At 48.9% G+C, this 17662-nt stretch overlaps 1 protein-coding gene across 1 annotated transcript in view; it reads left to right on the top strand.

Moving 5' to 3' along the window:
• The window catches only part of Tbc1d22a (TBC1 domain family member 22A), a 273067-nt gene that overhangs the window by 166847 nt on the left and 88558 nt on the right, over positions 1 to 17662 (top strand). Inside the window, exon 11 of the mRNA XM_028753701.1 lies at positions 1066 to 1193. Within this exon, the coding sequence (XP_028609534.1) occupies positions 1066 to 1193 (128 nt within the window). The remainder of the gene's footprint in view (positions 1 to 1065; positions 1194 to 17662) is intronic.

The following is a 17662-nucleotide window of genomic DNA, read 5'->3' as shown; positions in this document are numbered from 1 at the left end:
TGCCCCAGCTGTTCTGGTCAGCTGAGGACAGCAGAGGGCTGAGAGTGCAGGAACTGCCTGCCTGCTGAGGCCTGCTTTTCTAGGACCAGCCCATCATTACCTCCTGTGGGCCTGGCTGCCTCTCAGCCACAGCAGCCCAGTTAAGTATGCACATTCTTACACAGAAGTGGCTCATCTGTAAGATTCAGAACAGGCATAGGACAGGCTTTCTCCCTTCAGTGGTTGGGAAAGCCTTATTTTTGAGACATAGCCAGTAGTTAGCTGGTAGGGGTCTGTGGTGACTAATTTAATATCAACTTAATACAAGCTAAAATTATCTGAAAAGGAGGGAACCTCAATTGAGAAAAACATCTCCATAAGATCTGAATGTAGGTCATTTTCTAAATTAGTGATTGATGGGGGAGGGCCTAGCCCATTGTGGGTGGTGCCGTTCCTGGGCTGGTGGTCCTAGGTTCTTTAAGAAAGCATACGTCATAGTGAACGAGCCAGCAAACAGCACTCCTCCATGATCTCTGCATCAGCTCCTGCTTCTAGGCTCCTGCCCTGCTCAAGGTCCTGCTCTCACTGCCTTTGTTAATGAACTGTTATATGAAGCTGTGAATGAATTAAACTTTTCCCTCCCCTGGTTGCTTTTGATGATGGTGTTTCATCACAGTAATAGTAACCCTAAATAAGTCAGGGTCCATCCTTTGGGGACAATGTTTGGAAGAGCCTGGTTCTCTGTGACACCCAGTTGTTTTTAGTACTTAGTCCTGCATCTAGAGGCTGCCTGGTCTGGGCAGGAACAGGTCTGCTGGGTCTGTGTACAGGAGGGATGGTGCCTGGGTTAGGATGAGATCTCTAGAAGTGTGATGCTCGAGTTACAAATGGTTGTCAACTGCCATCTGGGTGCTGGACATTGAGCCCAGGTCCTCTGCAAGAGCAATAAGTGCTTCTAACCACTGAGCCATCTCTCCAGCCCCTTAATTGTTCTCCTCCTGAAGCATGGACTGTGGAGTTCTTCCTTAATGGAGTTAGTCCTTTGCCCCCAAGGTTCCCCTGACAGCCTGTGTTTGTGTTGTGCAGAGCGGGTCCACCGGCATCTGGACGGGCATGAGGTGCGGTACCTGCAGTTTGCCTTCCGCTGGATGAACAACCTGCTGATGAGGGAGTTGCCCCTGCGCTGCACCATCCGTCTGTGGGACACCTACCAGGTGAGCACCCGGCCCATGGCCCCAGCCCACCCTGTCTGCCCCTACACTGGATCCCTGCAGAATATCCTCTCCATTGCATCAAAGTCTTTTTAAAAAAAATCTAACTCAGGTGTTCCTGTCATCTGGCTATATGTAGAGCAAGGAAAAGGACTTCCTAAGATTCTCCTTGTCACCTGATGGCACTCCAGCTGGTTGGTGACAGTCCCCTCCCATTCTCACTGGCAATTTACATTTTAAGCAGAGTTAAACTGTAAGTATGGCCGAGTAATCATGTACCTTTGCTGTACATCCGAGCAGCTCTAGTAGAAACTTCACACTCGGGACTCACGTGTTGTCTATGTTTTGAGTTACTTAAAATAAAGATTTAAAGAAATCCTCAGACAGATGCAGCACAATATGAAATTTTCCACTCTTCACCAGTTTTGATGAAATTCATGTCTTGAGGAGATTGAGTTTTCCGGAAGCATCCACCTTGGCTCCCCTGAGTGTCCGTTGCTTATTCTAGTCTCTTTTCATTTTGTGTGTGAGGTCTGCTGAAGCTTCCCTATGTGTGCATAGGGTGTGGGCATTGGCTTATAGAAGCAGGCACTGCAGCCTAGGGAGAGGCATCAGACCGCCACAGAAAGCTAGGAAGGAAGTACCAAGTGAGTGTCTTTTTTATAGTAAAAGATCAAGTTCTCCCTGCTATGAGAGCCCTGGATGGGCTCTGTGCCAGGGCTTAGCAAAGTGGGCACTGCATTGGTGCTGGGCCAGGTTTAGACGATAGCGCTCTGGATGGCATGTGTCCAGGCTTTGCGTGGTACTCAGTGTTAGAACCTTGCATGTGGGCATACAGAGGTTGGGGCAGGCAGGACCCTTGTACAACAAGACTAAACCTTTGTGGGGGGGGTCTTTGGTTTAGAAAGTGCAGGACTTGGTTCTGGGTGCTGCATCTTTCCCACAGGCTAGGGTGCTGTTGGGCCCTTGTGTCTATCATCTCTGAGTTTGGAACTCTCTTGAATGGTAGCATCACCCTTCTTTCTAAGTGCTGGTGGTGCATTTGTGTGCCCACACAGGAAATGTCAGTTTTGTGGATATAGCCTCTGGGCCTACCTGAGAGAGAGAGAGAGAGAGAGAGAGAGAGAGAGAGAGAGAGAGAGAGAGAGAGAATTTATGATTAGGCTATCAAGTCTAGGGCTTATGTAGGTTAGGTTGAGGTGGGAAGACTCCTCCCAACTGACAGACTGAATGAAAAGGAGAAGGGGATCTGAACCACAGCATCCATTGCTCGCTGCTTCCTGACTACAGATGCCATATGACTAGTTGCCTCATGTCCTGAGACTTTCTCAACATGATGGCCTGCACCCTTGATCTGTGAGCCAAGCAAACCCATCCTCCCTCAAGCTGCTTTGCTGGGTATTTTGTTGAAGCAGTGGGACAACTAGCTCATACACCCGCTACATCACAACTGCCTTCTGTCTGCTCTGCTTCCTGTGCTCTCTGGTGCCATCATAGAGGTCTATGTGGTAGTGTTCTGTGAGCTGTGTGGTTGGGTGTGTTTTCATGGCAGAGCAAGCTCCTGATTTGTCGGGTTTTCATCTCGGACTTGGCATTCAGTAATACTAGCTGGGAAGGAATTAAAGCCTTACCTGGAGCTGTTTGGCCGAAGTAGCTGTCAGTCGAGTGCATCGATTAGCTTTCTGTTGGATGACAGGAAACAAAACCTAATATCCTATAAATTGCAAATGCTCTCATTCCTGTGATTGCTTAGGCTGTTCATGACCCGGGCCTGCTCATTAAGCTCAGACTTCCTTGCAGTTCTGTCCCATTATGAATAAAGCAGGTATCAAGTCAATCACACTTTGAGCAGACAGAAGTCAGCTCAGCTCAGCCATGTTCTGCACTGTTTCCCTGAAGTACTCAGTTGGCATTCAGACTTTGAGACTACTCATGACCTCTTCGTTGAGTTAATTTTCCTGAAATTTAATTTTGCCATGAATCAACTCCTTTGTATCAGAGCTCTTTTTTGAATGGATAGGCCCCTGGTCATATGCTTTTAAATCAGCGTGTTTCCATTTTCCAGAGCTGAGCTGCCTTTTCTGGCACTGGAAGCCCAGAGCTATCCTCAGACAACAGTTGAGCAGTCACTCTGTATAGCTGGGTGTTTATTGGCTGGGCTATCCCTACAGTGTGGCTTAAGATCCTCTTGGGACGGACACATGCCAAGGGAAGGTTGTTGATAAGCACCTTGTCCCAGGCCCCTGGATGAGAGAGACTGTGGCCAGGAAATGGATGAAATGAGTTGTCTTTGAATGGAACAAGCATGGGTCATGCAGATATGTGTCCCTCAGGGTTTTCTGCTGTCTTAACGCAAAGGCTGGCACCAGGTGGGACAGTCATGGATTGGCTGGTGCTCCTCATGGCTAAAAGATTTTCATCCTGTGAGAGCTGCTTTTGAGGTGCTCTATAGGTTAAGGATCTAGCAATACCAGAAGCACCCTCCCCCCAGACTAAGCCCTGGGCATGACAGCAACCCTGGAATTTGTCCTTTGGGTGCTGGGCTGCAGGTGAGGAGGTCAGTTAATCCAATCCCAGGCCACTGTCCTCACTGGCCCAGCCAGCCATCTTGTTTTACTCTAACCACGTGGCAGGGGACACTTAGCTTTCTGCCCACACAAAGGTGGTGTGCTTGGATGGTCATTTGATGATGAATGGCCTGTTGTGCTACTCCAGCCCTCTCATCTGACCCGTTCACATCTTAGATGAAACACCTCATTTTATTTGCTGTCCTCACAGCCATTTTCACTGTGCCGGAGAGAGGTGGGTTGGAAGGGAGCTGCAGTCAGGGCCTCCGTGCATTTAGCATATGCCCTGGTACTACTCAGGAAAGAGTCGTGGGGATACCCAAGCCACTCAGTTCACACATTATTGAAGACTTTCCTGAGCTCCTGGGCCTTGCGAGTATTGCAGAGAGGACTGTGATCTCAAAGGACCATGTACCAGTGAGTGAGCCAGGCCACAGACCAGATGCTGTTGTCAGTTCCTTTGTCTCAGGTATTAGGGGCAGTGCTGTGGAAGACATCTAGAGCTGGGCAGTTCCATGGGGACGGGTGGCAAGTGACAAGTGGATTTGAGTTGTGGCCAGTGTGCTTAGGTCTCTACAGGATATCTGTGAAGAAGAACATTTTATGTCAGAGGAGCCTACTGAGGATGGAGCAGATGAAGTGTTCTAGGGCGGGACTAAGATCAGTACCTACACAGAAGTGCTAGAAAGGCTTTAGGGATGGGTCACTCACATTTGGACATGAGTTGTGTGGCTGTAGTAAGAAACAGTAGGCTATGCAGAGTGGATGCTGCCAGGGCCTGAACCTTGTCCATTCAAACATGCAAAGGCCATGCTCAGGGGTTGGAGATGAGTCTAGGTGTTCAGGAAGCTTCTGGAATGGTCCCTCCTTTGGTGTGGACTAGGGTTAGGCTTGAAGATTTTTCCAGCAGATAGAGAACACATGTCTCAGTTAAGACTTCCTGTTTGCACTCATACTGGCTTATGATAAGCTACTCCTTAGAGCCTCCCACAGGGTGAAGAATTGTGTTCCCAGCCACCAGGAACTTAGGCCACCTTCAGCCATGTGGGTGGGCTAGAAGACAGCAGCCTGTTAGCCTTCCCCAGTCTATCCTTGAGAGACCCCAGCCCTTGAGGATACTTCTATTATAGCTATGGAAAGCCCCAGAAGCTGCATGGCAGATTTCTGTCCCTGGGAACTGTGGCATCGCTGTTGTGTATACTACAGAGCTTGTGCGGTTCCCAGAGCAGTGAGTAGTTAGTTACCTGCTAGGATTTTGTTGTTGCAGGTATTTCAGGTAGTATTTGGCATTGAGACTAGACAGCGTAGACTGGAGCGCGGGATGAAGAATTATCTGCTCTTATGCATGTGAGCAGCCTGTTAGCTTTTAGTGGTGTGCCCCAGGACTCCCGGATCAAGCTGGAGCCATTCTCGGCCACATTCAAGAGATGCAAGGAGGGTCAGGCTGTAAAGGCATGGGAGGATGAAGGTTCTGCCCCAGACACCAGTGTGCAGTAAGCATGGTGTAGGCTTCTCTAATGCTTTTAAAGGAAAGTGATTTTGGCAGAGGTTGGAGTGGTGTATGGGAGGTGGAAGATGCCCAGAAGTCACTGTATAGTATGTCTATTCTCTCAGCATTAGACCATGAAGTTGGATTAAGTTGTGGTTTCTAAGGTTTTTCTGAGCTCCCAGGAGGTGTGTCTGCTATCGACATTCATCCATCTTCCAGTCTTTCCACTGTCATCTATCACATGACACCTGTTCCGTGGAGAGCCTGTATAAGAACATGGGACAACATCTTAGTATCTGAGGAAGCACCCCAGGAGCTCACAGCTGGCCTGGGAAGGGTACTTATGACAGAATCATAGCCTTGCTTATGTTGACAAAGAGTCAGGCACTGGCAGCTTGGGCAGGAACCTTCCTGTCTAGGGAGTTAAGGAGGACAGAGTGGGATTCTAAAGGCAGGGACCTCATGCTCAATCTGCCACAAAGAATAGGTGCAGTGAGGTGACTGTGGTAGGCTGTAGTGAGCCAGTTGTGCATTGCATAGAGTCCAGAGGCAAGTAGTCACAGCTAGCTTGGCCTGAGGCAAGACCAGCTATGGCTGTGTCAGGGCACCTGGAATCCAGGGTTGAGGACAGGCTCCTAGCACCTGCTACATCCTTTGTTATACCCAGCTGACAGCAATCATGGCTTGTGGACCTCCTAGGTGTCACAGCATGGATTCTGTGGCTAAGGTGGCATTGGAACTGATGGATTGGGTTAATCTAATAAGCCCGAGGAAGCAGGTCTCTGTACAACACACTTTTTCATAAGCCCATTAAGATTTGAGAGTGTAAGCTCTTCATGCCTACCCGCCCACAGGAAGCAAGCATACATCACTGTCAGTCTGATAAGGATATAGAAACACAACACTCAGCAAGACTTGGCCCACTGCAGTTACATTTGCAGGGAGGAGCCAGAAGATGAAAGGGCAAGCCTGCCCCTTGAGAGCAGCAGTAGCAGCAGTAGCAGCACCATGTCCTAAGATTGGAGAGGCCAGCTTAGGGTGTGTCTGGAGTACCCTTTTGGGCTTTGCCACTCTTCGTCCTGTTTAGATTAGCAGCTTTGCCATGTTTGAAGCTTGGGGAATGTGAAGGAGACAGTTTCTTCCTCTGCAGTTCTGGCCTACTCAGCCTGCTTAGTCAGGTGTGTGAGGGCTCAGTAGTATGGACCAGGGGCATCCCAGAGGAATGATGTCTAGGTTCCATCACTTCCACACAGTTCTGACACTGGGTATCTCTCAAGATCACCTGGGAGCTGATATCTTGAGTTCTCTTCAGTCAAAAATGTGTGAGGCATGTTGAGATCAGTGTCCCTCTGCTGTCAGAGGTGCCTGAGGTAATGAACTTAGGTGTGTTCTAGTGGAAATTTCTTTCCATGGTCTTTGGACCTGTGGTGAGGGACCATCGCATGCTTGGGTGAAAACACCTCACTCCAAGGCTGGGATATGAGAGGAAGAAGGGCCTGGAGTACTCTTATTTTCAAGAGTATATGCCCCAGCTTGGAGGCCTCCCACCAAACTTTGATCTTAAAGGTCCTACCACCTCCCAGTGGTTTTCAGGTTGTGGACAGAGCCTTGGGCATATGGGCCTTTGGAGAACATCCATCTATAGACTTTAGTAAATCTGAAAAGCTTGTTGATGGGTGAGTGTTAATTTCAGCTTCTAGCAACAGGCTGGGCAGGCGGCTCATTGCCTTTGCCATTTAGATTCTATGGGAATGTACAGTTAAAGGGCCACAAACCGCCCTGTGTTCCTGAGTGATCTACAGAGTCTCATTCAGAAGAACAGTTAATTGGGCCAGAGGAAGGCCTTTTTGTCCTTCCCTTCTCAGCATCTGGTTGGTCTTCCTGTAGCATTACTAGCAGGTGCTACACAGCAATCCATTATGACCATTCTGAATAACTTTCTTTATAATTCTGGAGGTGAATTGATTGGTTATGCCATTTTGTAATTGGAGAGTGAAAAGTACCTACCTACTCATTGAGTCCCCACTTTAACAAGTTAGCTTTATGGTACATGTGCATCTCTTCTGAGGGCCTCCTGGGCACTAGGCTTGGGACCAAGACAGTTAACCAGGAAGCAGATACCAGAGTAGATGGGTCACTAGCTTTGACCTCTGTGGTCTCCTCTTATCACAGCCTCTTGTGGCTGGGTCAGTGCTTGCTGCTCATCTGGGAAATAGAAGATGTGGATAACCAGGCAGGACCTTAGGCTCATCTGGATCTTGACCATGTCCCAGCATCCTCATACTTTACTTCCAGCCCCCGCCCACATCTGATTTTCAGAAGTAGATGATAGAACAGTAAGAAACAGCACTGGGCTTGGAAATCGCAAGGCTCTGCAGCAAGGGATTTTGAAGAAAATGGCAGAGGAAACTTGCTGCTGTGGTGGTAGCAAGGAGACTGCATCAGGGGTTCCTCAGGAAGACAGAGTGATGTTCCCTGGGTGGACAACATGAAGTGCTGTCCATATGGTATTGCTTATTATGCACAGACTTCATCCACAGGAGAGAGAATTGTAACACAAGTCTTTGTAGGATGGCAGTAGGGTCTAGGAATGGGGCCAGCAGGCTGCTCTGTTGAGACCCTGCTCTCTGGAGCTGAGTAGAAGGTCCTTGGTCTCTCTCTGCCTTCTTGCAAGGTAGCTTAAGAAAGCCTGCATTTGCAAGTCTGAAAAGAGCTTAGGACTTCGTTCTCTCAATGTGGAAGTCACTAGGTGATGTCCCCACAGAGCCCTCAAGGAGTCCAGATTGTGATGTGTTAGAGGCCAGCAGTGTGCAGCTTTGTCCTCACAGGAGCATCTGCAGCGGGGGGGGGGGGTCACTGCTCCATGGGGAACCCTGGCCATATGGACCTCTGGGAAAAGTCTCTCAGCCCTTGATTATCTCTTAAGAGGAGATGTGGGACCTGTGCAAAGAGACAGATGATAGAGTCACTGATGAGGGTGAAATAGAGACCTTCGGGAGGACTGCTCCTCCCTATGTGCAGTAGGTGGTAGAGGACATGTAGCCAAGGGAGGGAAGCCCAGAGCATACACGACATCTGATGACTAGGTTTCCATGAAGGTACTAGTCTCTCTGTGTGGCTGGAATCTGTGGTCTGAAACAGAAATCTCTCTATGCTAGGGCTGCAGATGTCATAGGGCATGGACCTCTGAAAGCATGTGCATTCACTATGTGGTTCAATGAAGGGGTTTAGTGCTAATTGATGAATGAATTGATGACCTTCTAGGACCTGTGTCCTGGATTCCCCACCCAGGGTTAGGAGTGGCTGGCTGTTCTGTGACCTTGTTTGACAGGAGTGGGGGATCTCGAGGTGGCAGTCTCTCCTAGTGTCACAAAGACTTTGTTCTTGCCCTGCTTCTACTAATCTCCAAGATGATGTATTCATGAATATTTTATCTGAAGAGGGACCTTCAGCAATTTGTCTAAGTTCTAGAGGCCTCTGTGTTCAAGAAAGCCAGGGCTGTTGGAGGGAACCCTAGAGAAGACCTAGTTCCTAGCATGTGTGAGGTTGCTTCTCCTGAGCAGGGGTCACCAGCAGGCCACTCCTCCAGGGAGCTAGCCATTCCCCAATACCAAGATCCCATTCATCTGATAAAAATGCACAGCCTGGGAGAGTCCCAATATGATTACGAGGGCAATGATAACTACAGCGAATGATAACTAAGGCTGAGTGTCCTAAATAAGAACCATATGCTTTTAGGGGAATTGTTGAATTCTGTGTGGCCAGAGAATCCAGTCATCCTCCCAGAGTGTCATGTTGGGACACTGAGGGGGAGGGTACAGATATGCCTGCTTTCCACAAATGACTGCTCTGTACTTACAGTGACAGGAATGGATGGGAAGACAGTCCAGATGAGAGCAGGAAGGGACAGAACAAGGATCTGCTGTGGCCTGGGGGCCAGAGAGGAGCCAGCAGCTTTCAGAGGACCTGTAGAACTCCTCTTTGAGGGCTCTGTCCTGTGCTTTTGGGTGATGTGTGTCTTCGTCCTATGGGGCTGTGCTGTCCTCCAGGGTCCTCCGAACCTCCTGCTTCTGTATGGATATTCAGCTTCTTCCCTGGCACTTGCTCTGAGCTTTGTTCAGCTGCTCCCATGAGGTCTTCTCTAGGCACAGACTTGACTTCAGCCTGGGGCATGGGGCAGACTAGGCTTCACATTTCTATCCTTGCTGCTTCCCAAGGCCGAGCTTGACTTCCTCTTGGGAAGCTGATTAGAAGCAGTGGCTTACCTGTTTTCTGTATGTGCAAGGGTCACTTGCTCCCAGCCCATCGGACAATGTAACCACAGGAAAAAGCTGAAGAAGGGCCCACTTGAGGTGTGGGCGCTGGCTCTGTATAGTAACCATGCATCTATATGGACCTGTCTCATTGTAAGGCCTTTAAGGTCTACGTAAGCTCAGCAGATGCTCACACAGTTCAGTATCATTAACTTTGGCCAGCAGCTTCACCCTGGTATTAGCTCTCGGCTAGCCTCAGTTACGTCACAGATGTGGGCTGCCTCTCCATCCAGTGTTGGTTACGCTGCTATTAGAAGTTGGGAGCACTTGCCTTGAGTAGTTAACCCAGTACATCTGGTGACCCTGTGGCATGTAGAAATAGTGTCAGTACATTAGACAAAGGACAAGGACCAAAGGCAAAGGGCAGGGTCATCTTGACATTGAGACTTTTTAGAGTGCTTCTGCCAGCCCTAAAGAGGAGAGGGCAACTGGTAACTAGGAACTAAATATTCCCAGGGGATCAGGGCCGCCCATATCTCCTCCCTGTACCTGTATCAGCCCATATATCCCCTTTTACCTCCCCTGCTTCTCTCTCCTGGCACTGACTTGAGATCCCATGTCCCTGTCTGTTGTCCCTGCCTGTCACTCATGTAACCCCAGTGCCAGAGGAGAGGAAGGCTGCTTTATTCTGCCCCAGGCCAGGGTTTGGGGAAAGCTGCTGTTTCTAGGGAGTGATGCTTATTTCAAAGCCCTGCATGGAGGCAGGAAAGCCTCCCTGGTCCCAGCAGGCATCATGTTCTTGGGTGCTTTCTGTCCACATGGCCTTGATGGAGAGACTCTTCCTGTAAGCACTCATCTAGCTTGGAAATTACCTCCATCTTTATGCGCTGTGAAAGAACCTAAAACATATGTTAACCCAAGGCCTGCTTCTGGGAGCTTAGCCTGGCATATCCCCAGTGTGGGAAGTCTCAAGGTTTCCAGTTACTTTTCTGTAATATTTTGTTTATGGTTCTTCGGACCATAAACAGCTTCTCCTGTTTTCCTGATGCAATGCTCACAGCTTTGCCTTATGGGCAAGTAGTTGACTCTTCTTTCTAGGCCAGTTGGGACTAGACTTTTAGACGTTAGGACAGCTTCTTGGGCCAGCTGCTGCCTTCCTATCACTGACCATTGGAATTAACCTCCAGGATGTAGCGCACAAAGAGGTAGTCCTGATAGGAGCAGGCCAGTGTGTGCATCTCATTCAGTGCCCGGAACCCCCAGCAGGTACCCTTCTCCACTTCTAAACCACTGTGCTGTCATGAACCATGTCATGACATGTGGAGTGTACTAGAGCCCAACACAGGTGGTGCTGCTTGGAAAAGAGGAAGTGTTAGCAGGGTGTACAGCAGATGCCAAAGCCTCATCCCACATGTCGGAGATGGCAGTTACCACTGTAGCATGCTCACTGAGCTGAGTGCCACCACAAGCACCCACCATGTCTTTGCATGTGGATATACCTGTGAGTGCAGAGGATACAGTTTGTCCATGGTCTGTGCTACACCCAGCCTCACTCTACTCAGGGCTATGTTTCCTTGGCTGTATCCTTCCTGCTCCTGAGCTGCCCTCGGCATCTGCTTTTGGTCCTCCTCTGCGCTTCTCTTCCAGTACAGCCAAGGGCTCTCCAGGAGCAGCTCATTCCCATTCCTACAGTGTGGCTCCCCTTCCTGCACAGGCCTGCTGGAGCCTGGGTATTCATTTCCCCGTCTTGGATGTGATAACAGGAGACAGGCACTTTGCTGCTGATTGAAGTCAAGTAGCAGGGCCAGCAGCAGGGGCTGGGAAATTGCTGATGAGAACTGCGGTTGGGACAAATAGTCCTGACACACAGGAGCAGTACTGAGAGAGCAGTGGCCTCTTAGTGGCCTTGGTGTCTCCTCTTCTTCTCCTTCATTACCTGTACTGGTACACTGGTGTTGGACATAGGCTTAGGGGTGCATGTATCCTTTGCAGGGCTTTGTGGGTAGGGCCTCTTCTCTCTGGAGCTAGTGTCTTCTTACCCTTAAAGCACGGCCATGGCTCACAGGAGTCTTAGAAGGCACATAGGAGCCACGGTCTATAGACATACTGTAGGACGGCAAGGCTACAGATGGGGGAGCTGATCCAGCACAGTGCTCACCCTTCCTGAGCTCTGCTCATCTAGCTCCCTTCACCCTTGGGACTTAGTCTATGTGTGACTTCCTAGGCAGAGGTTTATGGGAGTTTCCAGGCCAGCAGCCTAGAGTGGTTGCTTGGAGCCAGAGACTGCCCTAGCAATCATGTCAGAGGATGTTTGGTGGGGAAAGGAGCCCTGATAGTAACTGGGGCAATATGTGCAGCCTTCTTTCGTACAAAGACAGAATTCAGAACCTTGGGGCTGGGTATAGCTCAGTGATAAAATGTTTGCCTAGGCCCTGGGTTCAGAAGATACACAAATGGGATGCTTATGTCCTCAGTGTTTCTAATGCCAGAGCTGGGATCTGGGATCACTGAGGCCTGAAGTAGAGAAGTCTAGGATCAGAAAGATCCCACCCATACTACAGAACGGCTACCAGAAAGGAAGGTGGTGGAACAGCCTCAGGAGGTTGGGAAGAGTGGTCCTAGACAGTGGACCCGTGTGAGGTCACTTAGAAGTCTTGTCATGGATCAAGTGCTCTTAGGGGAGTCATGTGGCAGCCCTCAGTGTAGGTGTCAGCCAGACCACAGAATGCACATTCACTCGAAGTTTGGTCAGGGCTCGGTCAGGGATCTTAGGCAGTAAGGGAAGTCCTCTCAGTGCTTTGTTGCTGAGCTACATGGAAGAGTTAACAGACCTTCCAATGTCAGAATGAGCAAGAGTACCTCAGGCTTGAGCGAACAAGGATCCATGACTAGATCAAGCAGGCCTCTCTTGTTGGCTATCTGAGAAGCTGGAGAGGCCCCACTGAGACAAGACTGAGGTAACTTGAGCCATGGCTCTTGGTGTTCTGTTTCTGTATATCCTCGTCAGCTCTGCTTATCATTAAAGCCACACTATTCAAAGCCACTCTTTCCATGTCTCCGCCAAGTGGAGCAGGCCCTCCTGAACTTCAGTGGCAGCTGTTAAGGGCTTCTTTCTCTTTAGGAGAAAGTTACTGATAGTTCACCAGGCAAATAATTACCAAACGGCATAGCAGGGAAGCACTGTCAGAAAGGGCAAGTGGGTGAGTTGGAGCTGGTTTAGCACTTGAGCCCTTAGAAGCTCTCTACTGTGCAGGTGCAGCTCATGCCTGGCACCTCCTGTCACTGTTCTCTCAGGTCCTTGTGTCAGCAGATGTGAGGACTGTCATTTACACTTAATCATCAGAGGCTTTGTCTACCCACTTCAAATCTATCTGCAGCTCCCGAAGGACGTTCAAGTCACTTAAAATAAGCACTGGGATCTTGTGCGTGTGAGATGGAAGAGGGGCCACCCCCATCCTCCATGAAGATGCTCAGAAGCTGTTTTGGTGGGAACAGAAATGGAGGCTCCCTCTCCCAGATATATGTTCTTCAGCCCTCAGCCCTTCTTCTGCTCCTCCAGCTCTTCTGCCTTACATATGGTCCTGTCATTGTTTCTGTGTTTTTGGAGTTCCTAGGGTGCCTGTCCTTACACTCCACTCCAGACTTTCAGCACTGTGCTATCTGTCCCTGGGCTCCCTCAGATACTGCACAGACATGGGGGAGTGCCAGCGCCCTTATTCAACCTTTCAACAAAGGCCAATGTCCATTTGTGGCTTTGGTTTTTATCTCTTCTAGAACTTGGTTATACACGGTGGTCCTCAGAGGGAAACGGTGATGCGTCTTCCCTGGTCCACCTGATCGGTCTTCCCTGCACTTGCTCATCAGATCCTTGTGACCCTGTGGTAACAAGTACCAGAGGGATTGAGTCTTTTTCTCAAGCCTGACAACTGCTGACTTTGGGGTATACTGCCACCCACACAGGACCAGCCATGTAGCCACATAGGCACAGAGTGGGATGGTGCTTTCTTTATCCTGACTGAATTTCATGCTCTTGTCTTATTTCCAAGTGGTCCATGGTAGCTCCCAGCACATGTCACCAGACTTCTGTTGGTGGGGGCAGGTTGGTGTGGTGATGGATGAGGGCTACAGCCTGATGGAGAGGAGGAGGAAGGCTGACAGTGCTCTGTAGTCCTCATGAGGTGGAGGGAGGAAGCCACCAAGAGGTCCCTTGCACAACCCAGGTTCCTGCTCTCAGTTCCTTCCCATCCCACTGGGTAGCTTTTCATGATAATGAAAATGACCACCCACTTGCCTGTCAGTCCCCTGAGGGGGGCATTCCCACTCGGCACTAGGGTACCACCTTCTCCTGCTTCGATGCTTCCCAAGCTCACACTGCTGCTTTTACCAGCAGAGCCTGCCTCAGGACTAAGTCTTTTAAGCCATGATTTTCAAAGATTCAGTCAGTCTATAACCCATAGTCCCCAAGTCCAAACTAGTTAACAAAGACCTGAAAATGCAATTCTAGAAAAAGTAATTTTTCTAAAGACATTTTTTAAAGAAGGTGATTTATTTGAAAAACATAAAAACATGATAGAACTCTTCATAGGCTAGTTTACACAAAGGAACAGACTACAGCATATTAACAAGCATTAATACTCAGGAACAGCACAGCAGTGGTGTATAGAGCCCCAGTCAGTGAACCATATTCATAGAGATTGGCCAGAAAGCCAAGTACATAAACACGTTGCTGGTTAGTAATTGTGTATGCCCAGTTTTGTTACTGAGGACATCTGAGCTACCATGGTGGGTCACCTTAAACATATCTGTGAAATGGGTCAGACCATCACATGTGCCATCACCAAAGAGCCATGATCTCAAGAAGTTCTCTCTTCATTCACTGAGGATGCTAGTGAGTTGTCTGTTTTGTGCATAATGCATGAGGTGAAAGTTGTGACAACACACTGTGACTTTCCTTCACTGTCACATGCTTGAAACAATCGTCTTCAAAGGAGGAAGGCCTGGGGCTGGAGAAGTGGCTCAGTAGGTAAGAGCACTGGTGGCTGCTCTTACTGAGGAACCATGTTCAGTTCCCAAAATGCACATGGTGACTTACACCTGTCTGTAACTCTAGTTCCAGGGGCATTGAGTTCTTCATCTGGCCACCGTGGGTTCTTGCATTCAAATGCATATATACACATAAAAATAATATTTTAAGAATAATGATATTTTATATATATATATATGTATATATTTATATTTATATTTATATTTATATTTTATATTTTATAAGTTCATTTTGATGTAGCTTTGGGAATTCCATGGGTAGGGTGCCAGCATGGGTCCATTGCTATCCCTGGAGGCAGGATCTTGGTTGGCTGAGTACATGGGTAAAGAACACATACCTGGACAACAACTTTATAGAACTGGTTCTGTTTATTAGAGGGGGAAAGGGTATTTATACTCCTGGGGAGAGGGTCTCTGGGGCAAGGTTTGTGTGGCCATTGGCTACTGGCACGAGTGTTGGATGATCTTCATCTGCATAGTCAGGTGCTGTAGGCTCCAGGGGCAGTGGGTGGGGGGGAGCTTATAAAGTCAAACAAGGAGCAAAGCCTGATAACTGTCAGGGTAGGAAATTCTTACTAGTTTTAATGGTGGGAGAGCCAGCTTTCTGGTGCCAGGTTGGGAGATAGCCAATTCTTGCCTTTGGGGTTTCTGGGGTTGAAGCTATCTCTACCCTTCCTCCATGACCCTGGGCTATTACGTCTCACAGTCCATTGCATTTGGGCCTGTGGCAGGGCAGCACGTCATAGGAAGAGTGCAGGGAGAAGAGGGTACTCACCTCGTGGCAGCCAGGAAGGCATGAACTTAATTTCAGCTTTGAAATGATACAGACACAAACCAAGTAGCACAGTGTACTGTAGGCATAACTCCAGCAGCTTAGTTGGGGAGCAAACAGTTGTAGAGCAGGAAAGAACATAGGGTCTTTCATAGGCTTGGTTCAGGCCCGTTGTATGGAAGCAGTCTGCAAGTCTGAGTGGCTTGCACAATCTTGTATCTCTTTCAGTAACATATCTCCTATGAAAATGCACTTATATTCATTTTTGTACATGAGGCTGCTCTTTTGAGCTTCTTGTGGGACTCAGTTTACATTTATGTGGACACAGCTCATTGAGTTTTTCATCTTTTATGCACCATGTCTCCACTTTCTTGCACCCATAGAAGTCTGCTTAGCATGCACTCACGTAGGACAAGTGTGGCAGGGTCAGTAGTGATGGCCAACGGCAACACAGCTCTGTCTTCTCATCCGATTGGGCAGGTTGGCTTCTCAACCATCCAGCAACTTCCTAGTCTTGCTGAGGCAGAAGCAAGCTCTTGGATTCATTTCCGTTCCTGGGGTTTCAGCATCATGATGGATGGGATGACAGTGTAGACCCATGACACATTTCCAAGCTGAAGTGTGTGTAGTGGCTACATTCATGACCATTCCCTCCTCCAGATTCCAGATGCCTCCCCTCCTCTCTTACCCGTATACAGCATCCCACAGGCTCTCCCCTGGGCATTGCAACTTTCAGGATTTTAGAACTGGGCTTTTCATCTCTTAGTGCTGTGATTTTCAGGCATTTAGACCTTAGGGATTTTTAGCTGTGGAGACTTGGATCTTTAGCAATTTCAACATCCTGCATTAGATCATTATGGAGGGGTGGGGGAGAGGGAGAGAGAGGAGAAAGTGGGGGGGGGGCAGAGAGAGAAAAGGGAGAGAGAGAGAGAGAGAGAGAGAGAGAGAGAGAGAGAGAGAGAGAGACTGTCTGTCTGTCTGTCTGTCTGTCTTTTTTAGAGTCTGGTTAGCACAGAGTCCAGATTGACATATGGTACTTGGTGGCTGTGCACGTTCCCAGAGCCAGGCCTCACCTCTGCTGAGAAAGGCCTCTCAGTCCCCACCAGGCTCACAGAGCACCAGCTCAGGCTGTCCTCATGACCCACCTGGAGTAGGCTCTGTTCTGTCAAACAGATCATCGAACACTTCAGCTAAGTGGCTTCAGATCACAGCTGTTATTCGGTCACATTTGTTCAGTTTGTTCCAGCTCAGCAGGGACAGCATGGCAGGGTGGCCGGCATGATGCCGAGAGCCCTCCCTGAACGTGGCTAACTGGGCTGGCAGACACTGTGTGCTGAACTAGCTCAGCATGGGCCCTGGAGGGCTGAGGCTGGAGCTTGTTTCTCTCTACTGGACATCTGGTTGTTCAAGTGTCCTCACGGCATGGTAGCTGGATTCTGAGAAAGTTCACCCAACTGCCTGCCTTAATGGCCTCATCTTGGCAGTTACCGGGCGTGATTTCTAGTGAACTTTGAGGAAGTCTATGTCCAAGGTGATACAAACTCCAGCTCCTGATGGGGCCGGTTCAGGTTCTGAAAAAGCATGGGGAGTGGGAGATTTTCTGTGGCAGCTTCTGTGCTCACAATGGTGTGATGGCCTTTCTCTTCACTCTCTTCTGGGAGGCCTCTGTCCACAACTTTACATGCTGCATGCCACCTGTGACTCCTCGGGGATCACAAGCGTCAGAACTCTGGGAGGATGGATAGCCCCTCTGCACTGTGCTTACTCCCTGCCCATTGCCATACACATGGTTCATGATAGGCCACATGCTGTTGCTTTACAGTTTTCCAGCAGGTGGTGGTGGCTCTCATTCCTTGCTGGGAGTGAGATGTTTGAGATTTCAGATTCTCAGTAGTCACCTGGCTCTGACATTCTTAAAGGCAGATCTAGTAAGAGAGCAGATTGTAGAGTTACTGGGGGCTCCAGCCTGACCTAAGCTACTTTCCTTATTCTCCTCTTGTCTTAGTGTTCTGTTGCTGTGAAGAGACACCATGACCATGGCAACTCTTATAAAAGATAGCATTTAATTGAGGCTGGCTTACAGTTTCAGAGGTATAGTCCATTACTAGCAGGTTGGGGAGCATGGTGTCACGTAAGCAGATGTGGTACTACAGTCTAGCAGAGAGTTAGTTCTCTATCTGGATCCACAGACAGCAGGAAGAGAGAGACACTGGGCCTGTCTTGGGCTTTTGAAACCTTGAAGCCTACCCCTAGTGACACACTTCTTCCAACAAAGAAGATCCTATTCCTTCTCAAGTAGTGTTGCTCCCTGGTGACTTAGCACTCAAATATATGTGCAATAAAATGGG

Source organism: Grammomys surdaster, unplaced genomic scaffold (assembly GCF_004785775.1).
Source record: "Grammomys surdaster isolate TR1022 unplaced genomic scaffold, NIH_TR_1.0 125953, whole genome shotgun sequence".
Lineage (NCBI taxonomy): Eukaryota > Metazoa > Chordata > Mammalia > Rodentia > Muridae > Grammomys > Grammomys surdaster.
The sequence above is the reverse complement of the archived record's forward strand: the minus strand, read 5'-3'. Positions and strand labels throughout refer to the sequence as shown.